This window comes from Pseudophryne corroboree, chromosome 1, assembly GCF_028390025.1.
Source record: "Pseudophryne corroboree isolate aPseCor3 chromosome 1, aPseCor3.hap2, whole genome shotgun sequence".
Lineage (NCBI taxonomy): Eukaryota > Metazoa > Chordata > Amphibia > Anura > Myobatrachidae > Pseudophryne > Pseudophryne corroboree.
The window spans coordinates 1,063,687,381-1,063,702,358 of record NC_086444.1 but is presented as its reverse complement, the minus strand read 5'-3'; the positions used below and the strand labels follow the sequence as shown (position 1 = coordinate 1,063,702,358).

General features: G+C 40.5%; 1 protein-coding gene across 2 annotated transcripts in view; it reads right to left on the bottom strand.

Annotated features, from left to right (window-relative positions):
- SCFD2 (sec1 family domain containing 2) overlaps positions 1 to 14,978 on the bottom strand; it is a 1,002,395-nt gene that overhangs the window by 612,362 nt on the left and 375,055 nt on the right. For both annotated transcript variants that reach the window (XM_063920937.1, XM_063920936.1), the window contains exon 5: positions 4,382 to 4,631. In XM_063920937.1, the coding sequence (XP_063777007.1) occupies positions 4,382 to 4,631 (250 nt within the window). The remainder of the gene's footprint in view (positions 1 to 4,381; positions 4,632 to 14,978) is intronic.

Sequence of the window (14,978 nt, the reverse complement as noted above, 5' to 3'; positions counted from 1 at the left end):
TATGACCTCTTAAGGGCATGAGACAGAGGTGACTGGTTCAATATTAATTCCTCTTGACCTCTGCAACATTTAATAGAAGGTTCATAGAGTTTACTAAAACAACTAAGTAACTACAGCAGGCACAGTGGTCATTTCATTTAAGGGGCATATTTGTGATAGGGCAAAAAAAACCTCTGTGAATATGGATGTATTTACCAACAATAGGCCATTGAACTATACATCATGGTGCTCTTTGTAACTTTACTTCTCTTCCCAAGTGGAACTGAAATTTGGGCTTTCAGTTCCACGGTGCATGGCAGACAAATCAGCTTCGGGTCAATGTCACCTAGCTGGCTTGGTGATATTTCAATGCTAGCTTGCAGTGATAAAAGATTTTCTTTATTGCTGCAATACATGCATATAAAATATAAATGCTATTGCTACTTGCTCATGAATAAGCCTCCAGATCTTCTGTCACACATATACAAATATACAGTAGATGCTGTATACTGTGGCTACAAGGCACAGTTTTACAGCTTGAAAGACCCATGTTACGCTGCAAGGGGTGCAGGGTAAGATTATACGGGCAGAGTCACAGCTGGGAGGAAGTGTAGCCTGGCTTACCTTAAAATCTTGTAGTTAATATAAAATCAGACCTATTTTTTTTTTGTCATTTTGTGCTACACGTGTGCAAAAGTACAGTAGGCCGTATTTTTCCTGCATGTGAATAGCAATTGCACTTTCAGCTCTTGCATTGTAACAGGTGCAGAACTTTATCATAAACCCCTAAACCAAAAGTTTCTTATTGAGAAATTAGGAAAAATATATAAATGAAGTAAAATGTGTTTATACTGTATATGATTGTCAGAGTTAGATTCAGTTATATTGTGAGGAACGGGATTCCCTTCTGTTTGTCTACATATTTTATGAGTCGAAGACACAAGCACTGGATTTGCCTATTACATTGATAAATAATTTTAATTGGTACTGGACCACCGAATCAGGGCACCCCTTCAAGTGACCCGAGGCACCAAGTTTGGGAGCCACTGAAATATACAGTGTACTGTGTAAGTATTATTAACAGACTCACACCAAGAGGTAGGTAAGGACTATGGCTAGAGCCCCATTAAGTCATTGCTTGTGGGTCTTCTTGCATCTTGGCCACCAAAAACTAGACAAAGCTCAGATGAGCAGGAGAACTTTCAGTGAACACCGAGCTGCATGACAGTTGTGTGTTTTGTTTGCAATACAATTGTTTTTTAATTCACAGAAAAAAAACACATTAGTTCTAAAATTATTTAGATTTTTATTAGTGTGTGTGATAAAGATAATTTAAAACTGATGTACTTTAAGACAACTGTAAATCTAATTCTTAAATCTAGATAGATAAAAGTAAAAGATACATTTAGGGACAAAGCAATTTCTTATTGTGGGGGAAAAAAAAGAAATAAAACCACAACTTCAAGTTACACTCAACCCTAGAGAACCATAATGCAAGAGTCATAGTTTTAATCTTAAGAAAGTTTAAGTGAAATTCCAGATGCATCAGAAACACATGTATCAACTTATGCAAAGACCGTCCTGTTTAAAAGCCATCAAATTGGTCAGTATGGGATTTACGTAATGCACCAAAAATTTTTGGAAGAAATAAAAGTATGACTATACCATCAAAAGAAAGACATTTGCATACCATGACTTGAAATCCACATTTGTTAAACAAACGCTGAGCGAGAAAGTTAAATGGCTGAATGATGTGTTAAGAAATAATCTTTGCACATTCACTTGAGTATTATAACAGAGGCAAACTAATACAACAGTAGACTTGGCAATGATTGACATTGTTCTGTAGGCTTCCTGTGATACTTTGTGTTCACCAATGTACAGGGATGGAAGAGAAAGCCGTATTACAGTACAAGGTGAGTGCAATACTTGGACTGAGGTCTGCATTATTTATTAAAGTAATTATATGCTACCATAAATAATGTTACGTTAACAGGCGAGCATCGTTAGTATTAATTAAATATATTATTATTATTTGAGCTTCTAATTATGTATCAAACTCCCCCTACCACAGTGCTTTATACTATAGCATTAAACCATTATAGTTGAAACATCAGTCAGTCTCAGTAGAGGATTCCGTCTGATGGTATTAATGGTTGCAGTGACATCAGATGCCCTCTGGTCAGATAGGTGGTATAAATGATTGTAATGGCATCATATGCTGTATGAGATTGGCAGTCTCATTGGTTGTAGTGGCATTACATGACATCTGGTCATATAGGTAGTATCAATGGCTGTAGTGGCATCAGTTCACGGCTGCTTTGATATGCAGAACAGGATATATTGTACAGGACCTCCCAACCGTCTGGCCCAATCGGGACAGAGCATACAAACTGGGACTATCACAGCTCCATTGAAACAGTTGAGAAATATACAATAGTGTGTCAAAAAGCCCAACTGCACCTAGGCCACTTCTAATTCACTCTCTTTCCCCAGGAGAGCAGCAATTAATCTGCATATAACATAAAATGCTGGAGCACCTAATAAATAGGCATTGCTGCTTAATCTGAGTACCTTGTAATGTTGCTATGATATATACTACACTTTGCTACTGACATGGAACCTGTATGTAATGGGTCTTATACATCAGGCAACTATAAGGGCAATTTCCCGTCCTGTTAATGCCTAGGTCAAGGGATTATGGAAATTCAACAAGTTCTTAATCCTGGATTTACCGATTCCAACCCAAAAATAATCAGAATCGGCAGGTCAGGGATTTTTAACAAACAGTATTTTGCCGATTCCCCATTGGATTGCTGCACAACAATGCTCGCTGATTGGCGGTTCGTATTGGCATGGGCAGAAAAGGAAATTGGCCAGTAGATGTATGAACCCCATTACTCTCAACAGCTGCAGAGAACAGAAAAGAAGATTTCCCAGTACAAGTACACTGTGGGGGTAATTCTGAGTTGATCGCAGCAGCAAGTTTGTTAGCAATTGGCCAAAACCATTTGCACTGCAGGTGTGGCAGATGTAACATATGCAGAGAGAGTTAGATTTGGGTGGGTTATTTTGTTTCTGTGCAGGGTAAAAATTGGCTGCTTTATTTTTACAATGCAATTTAGATTTCAGTTTGAATACACCCCACCCAAATCTAACTCTCCTGCACATGTTATATCTGTGTCCCCCCCCCCCCTTCCCCGGCAGTGCTCATGGTTTCGTCCAACTGCTGACAAATTTGCTGCTACGATCAACTCAGAATTAGGCCCTATGTCATGTACTGCTAGAGACTGGGCACTAGCAGGCCAGTTCCGGTTGTACCAGTACAGTGTTAGAGCTCCTCCAAGTACCCATAGTTTACCAGTAGTATGCAGGAATTGTAAGCAGCGGATATTGATGCTTCTTGGAATGTTTTTTTTCCCTTTTAATTACTGTATAAGCAAATGTGAAACATTTTAGGCTAAATGGAATATCCTGCGAGTTGCAGGAGGTGCGGGAGTTTGTGTGAGTCTGCCCGCTTCTTTAAAGCAGCAATAATTTACAAGATAAAAACAACCTGGTTTTGTCTTGTAAATGATTGCTACGTAAAAAAAAAAAAAAAAATCAGGCAGACTCATACAAACTCCGGCACTTCCAGCAATTTGCAGGCTATTACATTAAGCCCTTTGTTTTTAAAGTACAAATGTAACATTACGATATTTTTGGTAGTATATGGTTTGTCTAACCCTTTTAATACCTCATCAAAATTCTGAAATATTTTACTTTTTTTACAATCAATGTTCAAAAGCTACAAAAATATAAAATATAGTGGGAAAGTGTGATTCATAAATCTAAGGTGTGAAGAATGCTCAAATACAGTTGCATGAGTTATAAGAAATTAACTTCAGTGAGAGTACGGTTAGCACAAAAATTACTATGTTGGTTGGTCCACTGAACCAGATCACCATACGGTATATACTAATTTTAACTTGGCAATTAAAGCTAGGTACGTACCTACTTCAATATACTAACAATCCATAAGTCTTTATAAATGGTCATAATAACATTTGATTTCCAGTGTACACACTACTGAATTATTTGAAGGATTATACAATTTACAGATAGTCAAATCTGACATTTTACATGAACTACAGTATTAAGATCAGACAAGGTTATTACACAATAGTTGGTCACGTGTGCCGAGTACACAGCCTACAATAAGTGAAGGGAGCAGGCGAAAATCAGCTGTTTGGCCCAATTATTGCACAGTGTGTACTGAGCTTAAAAGACATAAATCAGAGCTGCACAGGAACACAATGAAACCTGAGGTGGACACTGCATAATAATCTATTCTATTATGTGTCTATTTAACCCACACAATAAAATGGGGATATTATAATAGAAGTCTGTGTAATATACTAACCTGTTATCTTCTGAAGCAGAGGGCTCAGCTCAGGTTCATCACACAAACACTGGATGAGAACTTTCCTCATTTGACCTTCTATGACATCCAGCTCTGAATTCTTCTGGACCTCTCCAGTCACAGAGTATATATAAACCAGTAGCATGAAAAGCTCCTCAGTGCTGAAGTCATCAGGACCTCTTTCATTGTGAGACTTAATCATGGGGTACATCTGATTGAGGACTGTCGGTAGCTCTGATTTCCCAGTACTCTGTAATAAAATCAAATAAATAAAAACTGTATATTAGACAACCAACATAATATAAGTGTTCACATGCATTGTCGTCACAGAAACAGTAGCCCACTGGCAACTTGCCGAAGACCAAAAAAAAAAAAAAAAAAAAAAGACATGTATAATAATGAGCGAACAATGTCTAGTAACTTCCAAGTACTTGTCTGCCAAACAGGCAGCGAGGAATTTACATTTTCCAAATGCCAAGTCAAGCACTGTAGACTGTAGTCTATTAATATTACCCTTCATTCCACTGTTGTGTCTTTGTTTCAAATTCATCAAGAGATTACTATTTATCATTACAAGTAGGCTTGTGTTTTCCTATTCCAGAATGGAACTTAATGCCACATACAGCAACACAATAATGAGCATAAGTATGACTCCTTGTGGTTTCCATACATTTGAAATATGGCAGGTCAGTTACTTACATGTGTTTGTGCAGGATCTATACAGCCTATGACTATTCACTGCTACCTCCGTACCATTTTAAGTTCTAGTGCAGGGTTTCACATTCTATGAGGTATATGTAATAGGGTCCGTGTGTGGCGGAGGTACGGGATGCCGGCCGGCCGATCTCGGACATTTTTTTTTAAGCTTCTATCATTTAGAAGGCATCATTTTGCCTTGTAAAAAATTGCAACATATTCTGTTCATGTGCTTTGAGGATCGAGGTTGGGAACTAACTGTTCTAGTGGGTTGTGTAAATCGGTTCCAAGATCACGGAACTGATTCCAGCTAAATTTAAAGCAGCAAGCAGTTATATGGCAAAATCAGAATTAAAACCAATTGGCTCTTTAAATTTAGCAGCAAACTAACTGAAATCCCGGCAGTTCCATAATCTCTGTACTTATTACATAACCCCGCTATCCTGAAATGCGATTATTGTTGCCACCATAACCACCACGTGACGTTACAGCCAGCATAACTGTCATATGTGATACTGAAGCCACCATAACCTCCACGTGTGATACTGCAGCCACCATAAACTCCACCTGTGATACTGCAGCCACCATAAACTCCGCAGGCTAAATTTACTAAAATGGGAGTTCTATTTAAGATTGGATGTTGCCCATAACAACCAATCAGATTCCAGGTATTATGTTCTAGAAGGTGCTAGATAAATGAGAAGTAGACTCTGATTGGTTGCTGTGGGCAACATCCCATCTTAAATAGAACTCCAGTTTTAGCAAATTTACCCCCACATGTGATACTGCAGCCACCATAACCTCCACCTGTTATACTGCAGCCACCATAAACTCCACCTGTATTACTGCAGCCACCATAACCTCCACGTGTGATACTGCAGCCACCATAAACTCCATGTGTGATACTGCAGCTACCATAAACTCCATGTGTGATACTGCAGCCACCATAAACTCCATGTGTGATACTGCAGCCACCATAAACTCCATGTGTGATACTGCAGCCACCATAACCTCCACCTGTGATACTGCAGCCACCATAAACTCTGTGTGTGTTACTGCAGCCACCATAACCTCCACCTGTGATACTGCAGCCACTATAATATTCACATGTGATACTTTAGCCACCGTATCCCTTTTTCTTTTTTAATTAACGTTAGTCATATATTACATCCATCAGTAATAAACAAGAATGCAGATATACAAAATGTTTCAGTGTAAACAAGAGCATAAAAATAGACTGTCGTCTGAATTGATACATACTGTAGTGGCGGCTTAACCCAAACCATATTTGCCTAACCTCTCAGAAGTTGCGGGAGAATCACAATTTTTTGGGCCCCGCTCCCAAAGTGTCCTGCAGTGTATCATCTAGGGCATGCATGTCCAAACTGCGGCCCTCCAGCTGTTGTGACACTATATATCCCAGCATGCCCCGACACCGTTTTGCTGTCAGAGAATGCTAAAGCTGTATCAGAGCATGCTGGGATGTGTAGTTTCTCAACAGCTGGAGGGCCGCATTTTGGACATGCCTGATCTAGGGCTTCTCCCAGAGAGAAGGCAAAAAAATGTAGGTAAGTATGAACCAAACATTGCATATGATGAGCGAGCATAACTTTTGTGACTGCATTCATCATACTAGGTGCAGGTCCAGTTATAGCCAATGCATGTCATCATGCACAGCACGAGGCCTGGTATCGTTACCAGCCAGGCCTATAGATAATGCAGGAAGGGACCACTAAAGCAAAAGCACTCTTGGAAACCATAGTGCATAAGTGACTACAAAAAGCTAGGCCACTAAATGTATGCCTTTTAATTGCCACATTAGAAGCAGGACGTGAGGGATTTTGTGCGTGCCTGGCCAGATGTTTAAAGCAGTAGTCATTTAAATGGCAAAACCAACCTGGTCATGTCATGTAAATGATTGCCACTTTAAAAATCCGTCCAGATTCGCACAAAAATCCTGCTTCTCATATTCAGAAAGAAATATCTTAAATGTCACCAAACAAATCTAAATTAATATATTCGTTTTACATCAATTTATACTACAAGAGTGAGTTCAAATGTACACATACAGTAAGGGGTTCCCTCATCCTTGCTATGATGGATAGTGCTATAATCTACGTGGCTATGTAGCCAAATTGTGCACTTTTGTTATTTTGTATAATCTACTGTGATGGATTAAATCTCACATTACAAAATGTCCTCATTGGTCAAATATACTACATAACTAAAGTCTCTCATGAATACTCCGTTCAATCCAATGCAATAAATGGAAGCTTTAACCATTTCACCAAAATCAATGTGAGTGCCTGCATGCCGGACAGCAGGTTTGGCGAGCTGTACAGTTGGATGATAAACACAAACTGTTTTAAAGAAAAAAAAAATCTATATGGTATTGGAGCTTTATATATGAATGCTATTCCTTTTAGTACCTAGAATGGCAGCCAGAGTCATATCCAGACATTTTTGGAGTGTCAGTCAGTGGGCTTGAATCCCGGGTAGGTCAGCATCATGAAATGTAATAAAGGACAGTGTGACTGAATAACAAAGAGCTCTCAAGTTAAGTTCATGAATGTTGTATAGGTATTAGCGACGGAAGGGATTATGGGAAAAAGACAGGGGCATCAGGAGATGCTGGGCTTCAAAAAGGGTGGAAGCTACAAGTGAAAGTAATTAAAACAGATAATTGACAAGCACTGCCAACGGCGCCCCCTACCCTGCAGACTCCACCCACACCTAGCTACGGCCCTGATGGCAGGTGCCAAAATCCTACTGTTACAGGGACACCTGGTAAACCGCCACCCAAAAAAAGGTGTTCTGTATTACATTGCATTGTCTGATGCACATTTACCATAGTGTAGGGATGCTTGCCTGTCATTGCAAATATGCACATTCAAAATATATATATATTTTGCATGTGTGCAAAAGATCTTGTGCAAGAATATATATGGCTAGTTAATGTATTGAGCTGTAGATACTAATACCTCTCCCATAAATAACCATTAGAGTCAAATAAAAAAATATATAAATATATATATTTCACATCGTTTTTCTCCATGAATGATAAATAATAATTTTTTTTTCCTGGTGATCACATTTCAGTGTTTGAATAGAAAGAGTTTGATCAATCACAAAAGCAGTAAATCTGCTGAATGAAGTAGATACACTGAAAACATCATCTTACAGTAAACAGCAAGCTGCATCTGTCCATAACTGTACTTTAGTCTGCCATATAGGAACATTTACTGTCCTTGTGAGCCATACACCTGGGCACTTGGAGCAGGAGGTAATGTCTCTCACACAGACACAGGCTGCAGCCATTCACTAACAGCTACAGGCAGCTCAGCAGACAGGAAGGGAGATGACAGGTAGTTGAAAAGACCCAAATGGCAGAGTAGATGTAATATTGATAGCATTGTGTATAACCCACATCATTAATACTAAGCCCTTTTGTTATAGGGGGAGCTGCTCTTTATCTCTAAGCAGCGCTGCAGGGAATAATAAGGCAACAATTCTACTGGCACATTCATAAATTGGTTTCTAACGTCCTCTGGGGGGTTACTGCTAAGAAATAACTGAAGCATATTAGCTTGATTTACAATTGTGACTACATGTCCCTTGCAAACTATTACTCATGATATGCTAAAGAAAACTCACATATACTTAATCACTAAAAGACATAACTTATACGCACAGGGGAGGGTAACTTTGTAAGACAGCTTCTAACAGGCATTTATAAGTAATGTCTTCATGCTTTATTTACACGGCTAGAAACCATCAATTTATAAACTGGAGGCAAAAGGAGGAAGAATCTCAAGTTCATCCACAGTGGCCACCAATAGGATTTTGCTGTGGCACAATGAGATGTACAATACGCGGGTGCCCAATGATTATGGGGTCTATTCATAAAGCATTGAAAAGAGTGGAGAAGAGGGTCAGTGGAGAAGTTGCCCATGGCAACCAACCAGTGTTGATTTAACATTTATATGAAATTATACATAGCAGCTGGTTGGTTGCCATGGGCAACTTCTCCAGACTTTTCACTGCTTCATGAATAGACCCCTATAACACCATGTTATGGTCCATTGAAAATACTTTGGATGATCTTCCACTTAAACTTTTCTGCTTTAATCTTAACATGCCGGAGTGAATTTACAATTAGTCTACACAGCCACCAATTGTCATTTTTATGGGATCCGGACTGAAAGTCGACAGTAACTAGGCCGACAATGTCTAGGTCGACCACTATTGGTCGACAGAAACTAGGTCGACAGGGTCTTTAGGTCGACATGTTCTAGGTCGACAGGTCAAAAGGTCGACATGAGTTTTTCACACTTTTTTTCTTTTTTTGAACCTTTTCATACTTAACGATCCACGTGGACTACGATTGAAACGGTAATCTGTGCCGAGCGAAGCGGTAGCGGAGCGAAGGCACCATGCCCGAAGCATGGCGAGCGAAGCGAGCCATGCGAGGGGACGCGGTGCACTAATTGGGGTTCCCGGTCACTCTACGAAGAAAACAACACCAAAATAACATTAAAAACTCATGTCGACCTTTTGACCTGTCGACCTAGAACATGTCGACCTAAAGACCCTGTCGACCTAGACACCCTGTCGACCTAGTTACTGTCGACCAATAGTGGTCGACCTAGACATTGTCGACCTAGTTACTGTCGACTTTCAATACCACACCCCATTTTTATATATATTTATTTAACTGGATTTAGACACTTAAGGCACGGCTCCCTAGTAATGTCTTTAGAGACTGCTTACCATTATATTGATCCAGCTATTTAATCTACATATATAGTAACATTGCTATTACTTTTACTCAGCATCTTAATTAATAATTTATTGTACTTAAAGTATATATGTGACCATGCACATTCATTTTATAGTTTATTAAACGGTTATAAGTGTGGTGACTGGTGCATTAGCAGCGATATCTGTTTTTTTTAACTCCACTCCTTACATGTCGCTTGTCTCAAATCATCAGACTGAGGGCACATCCATGACTGTACATGTTATTTCTATATCTTGCTTTGCAAAAGGAAATTTTATTTCTACACATAGGATTAAAATGGGGAACACGCGTGTTCTTCGCTTGACTTTAGTAATCAGCATCCCCAATCCCCCAACTTTGCCCATCAGTAGACACAAATGTTGATATTACTGCAGGTGCTGATCACACATCCATGAGCTTTGTACATACAAATGGGGCAAAATAGCTCATTAGAGGAGTCAGTATAGTCTTTATAGGCAAATATGGTACTTACATACTCCCAATGTGAGCATGTTAACCAAGAAACACCAGCTGTGAGGAGATGTTCTGTCAGGATCAACAATCCATTTATCAAGTTAAAAAAAAAAAAAAAAAGTAAAGATATTTAGGGGTCTATTTGCTAAGCCTTGGATGGAGATAAAGTACCAGCCAATCAGCAGCTACCTGGCATGTCACAGGCTGGGTTTGAAAAATAACAGTTAGGACCTGATTGGCTGGCACTTTATCTCCATCCTAGGCTTAGTAAATAGACCCCAGTATGTTATGTGATGTTTTGGTAGTTGTGTTATTCTTGTATATTGTTTGTGCTGTACTATTGTGTTCTCTTCCCCGCACGTATCGAGTCGGCCACACTGCGCGCTCAGAAATAAATGCAGCTCATTGCCAGTATGTAGAGTTGGCTGCATCTATGCGCCCAGATCTCGCCTAACCAGCCTTTGCACCAGCCCTATACCTGGAGCGAGAACTGCCTGAAATCAGACACTCGCCTCTGAATCGCCTGCAATACACCCTTAGTACACTTAGCCTGTGTGCCAAGTCCACCCATTCAGCCACAAGTGTATACGACTCATATAGGTGCCCAAAGCTGTGTCTGCTCAGTTACGGAGCATGGTGCCCAGCGTGGAAAATTGCAGGATGTGTCAGTAAAAAGGACTCGTGTGCAACTCTGACCATAATCCCTGTCCTGTCTAAATTTTGGTGAAATATACTCTTTAGCTGGTTCCCCTCTGGTACTTCACCAACCCAACATCATCATAGTGCTACTCAGGACAAAATGCTGGCATCAGCCAGATAATACAGTGGTTTGGGCCATGTCTAGACAGAATATTGCAGCATATGCTCGGCCCCTCGTATACCAAATGCATGCTGGAAATTTGAGAGCTGGAAATAGACCCACTTCAAAAAAAATTCCAACCACCACTACTTTATAATATTGTAACCATGGCTTCTACACCATAATAATGGACAGAGGTTTCAGACAATGCCCTATAGAATATTTGTTCACAAAGTCTGCACTTTCAGCTGGGCAGCATTCAATGGTTGAAACCGCAAAAAAAAAAAGAGGGGGGGGGGGGGTAGGAACCGCCTATTAAGGCAAAAAAGGTCTCGGTGATGATTCCACCCGAATTCTGCACAGAAATTTGAGGCACTGTGGGACCGACAGATCCACTGGGCTTGTGTAATTCCCACACCTGTGCCATTACCTCGGGTGACTGTAAACCCTGATATATGGAGTAATGTGTTGTATTAGTGTAAATGCTTAGGGGGGATTTATACAAGCTTGAGGAATAAAGTACCAACCAATCAGCTGCTAACTGTGATTTTTCAAACACAGACTGTAAAATGTTAGGAGCCGATTGGTTGGTACTTTCTCTCCCTCTAAACTTTGATAAATCTCCCCAAGTCTGAAACTTTGCTTATTATTTTATTATGTACAATAGCCTAAATATATAAAGTAATTGTACCTCAAATTGTAGCTAAGCTAATTACAAGTACCTTGTCTCAGCAGCAGTGTTGCCTCCAGGAAGCAGGGGGGCTAGCGCTACACCCATACTTTAATCTGGTACAATACTGTGCACACATTCTGAAAGCACTCGGAGCATAAGGGCTGTTTTGGCTCACTGCGATTTACAAGGGGCTGGAATACTGCCAATATTAGTCCTTTGTTTCCAGATGTATCTTAGCACCCTTAAAATACATTAAACATATGGGATGTCTATAGGCAACCCCATAAATTAGGTAATGTTATTGCTAGTCACAGAATAGCACACAGGATTTGTTATTCTGCTGCTCAGGCTGTTTTTCCACATTTTCTGCCTTAAATCCAACAATCTTTCAATAGTAATAGTACACAAATAATTTGTTGACTCCAGTGAACAAATAACTCACGTTTTTCTGTGTGCCTGTGTGGTATTCTGTACTGTACACAAAGCGATGAGTCTGCTATAAGCGCTCAGCTTAGGAAATGTGTACTCCTGGTGTGCCTGATGCAGAGTTATACATACGCCTGTCGGCGGAGCGTATCTTGCGTGTGCTCCAGAACTGAGTAGTACGCAGTAGGGGCTTAAGTGGACTGTTATGGGGCATTCTCACATTGGGAAAATTCAGGAATAGTGTGTCACACAACTATGGGCTACGCAGGGCTGAATGTTAGCATATGCTTGTGGAAGCATATACTGTATGGAGGAGAATGACCATTAGCAAACCAAACATATGGATAAAATGGCTGTTACATTGGTGTATCTATAATGGGCACATGGGACCACTCGGTCCAGGGGGGCCCACTCTGCACTCCATGCACCTGTATGATTATACTTATCTCTCCGGGGTCCTGGGTCGACATCCTCTGCAGATAGAAATCATCAGAAAAATAGCCATTTTCCTAGAGATTTGCGCATGCACGGTAGAGAAGTGTCCGTGGACATAGTGTGGGAGCCATGTTTCCAGGGACCTGTGTATACGATGCCGGTGAGGAAGTGTCCAACACGGAGCCTGCTCTCAGGCCCTCTTCTCTCTTAAACCGTCCTGTGCTGGATACGAACAACTACAATATAGATGCAATTCTTTAGGCGCATGGAGGAACATGTGTATGATTTTGGTCAAGTTCAGCAGAAGGCCCAATGTATGCATGTGTACCTCCTTTTGGCTCCATAGGTCTAGTTTGAAGGGTCACATTCAAGCTCAACCATTATACAGTACAAATCTTTAAAGTGCATGTTCAGCCATGATCTGACACGATTACAAATACAGGGTATGTATAACTGAATAACATACATGAAATAATGAGCCATCCTTAAATATTCCCCTTGTGTTTACTATCAGCATGCCCTCCCCCCCGCCCCATGGTACACAAGCACATGCGCGCAGAAGGACTCCCAGGTCCTAAACCCAGAAGTCCTTTTATTGCAAATTACAACTCTCAACGGGAGAGCTGTTCTTTGTGATTTCAATTGCACTTCTAGATACATACCGACATTATCGTCACTGTGTATCCAATAAGTGGTTGGATGTATTGCATCACTGATGTGCTGCATAGTACATCCCATCCCATGTGAGAAGAGAGGCGTGCCTTTGACTGAACAGGCAGCACGAGAGTGACAGCTTTTAGTAGATGAATTTTACAGAAAAGCCAGATATGTACACTGTATTGTATAAAGTCCAGTCCTCTCCAACAATATTCACATAAAGTCAAGAAAATAGGAATAGATGGTAAGAATTTAATTTAACATGCACAACAATGATCATTATTATTATTATTATTATTATTGTGAAGGGCTATTTCCAGTATCAGATATAGAAAACCTGAAACTAGGGACAGTTGGCAGCTATTAGGTATGAATGGCCATCAGTGCACTCACCATTTATGGTGTAAGTGGTCATTGATGGCAGCAGTAGGAATGGATAGTTTCACCCACAGATAGTCATCCATGCGCTTTCATTCACTGGACCGGGGTCCAATCAGAACATGGGGGTGGGGCTTTGCAGGTGCATGGTGGGGCGGAGCTATGCACGGTGTCCTGGCACCAACTAGAAAAACAAATCAACATCAGGGGGCTTTGTATCATCGATGGTGGAGAATCATTGGGTCAGCAGGGAGGCAGGGCAGGACCATAATGCACAGAGGGGATGGGTTGGAGGCGGAACTGGGGTGTGGTTACTACATTCGCATAATTGAAGCCACGACTGCCCACTTTACTCACTAAGTGGGCAGGGGGGACCCTTACAAATCGTGAGACTTGCCTGTTCTTCCGGGAGACTAGGCAAGTATGGGCAGATGTAACATGTTCAGAGAGATTTAGATTTGGGTGGGGTGTGTTTAAACTGAAATCTAAATTGCAGTGTAAATATAAAGCAGACAGTGTTTACCATACACAAAAAAAAAACAGGATTTTAATTACCTACCGGTAATCCTTTAGCCGTGGGCACTGGGACATAGCTATACCGGGATATACTTTATTTAGGAAGGACAGAATTGGAAAAATCGGAGGAGGGGTAGCAATGTATGTAAAAAATGCCATAAATACTACATTAATACAAAGTATTGAAGAAAAAACTGAGGCCCTTTGGGTGACCATAGAAACAGGGGAAAAGTTGATTATTCGTATTGGCGTGATATACAGGCCACCAGGTCAGGAAGAGGAACTTGACAAGAACCTATTGCAGGACATAACTAAAATGGCATTAAAAGGAGAGGTAATAATCATGGGAGACTTTAATCTTCCTGATGTAAACTGGGAGGTGTCTGTTGCTAGTTCCACTAGAAGTAGGAACATTTTAAATTCCCTTCAGGGAGCATCCCTCCACCAATTGGTGAGGGAGCCCACTCGGAAAGACGCAATATTAGACTTAATACTTACAAATGGAGACAGATTATCGGACGTAAAAGTGGGTGAAAACCTGGGATCCAGTGATCATCAAGCAGTATGGTTCAGCATTAAGACAGAGACTGACTCGTCCCATACAAAAACAAAGGTGTTGGATTTTAGGAAGGCTGATTTTGTAGGGATGGGAAAATGTGTAAGCGATTCTTTGGCAGAGTGGAGGAACTTGGAAACAGTGCAGGAGAGGTGGGAAACATTCAAATGTGCAATATTGAAGGCAACAGACCTTTGTATCAAAACT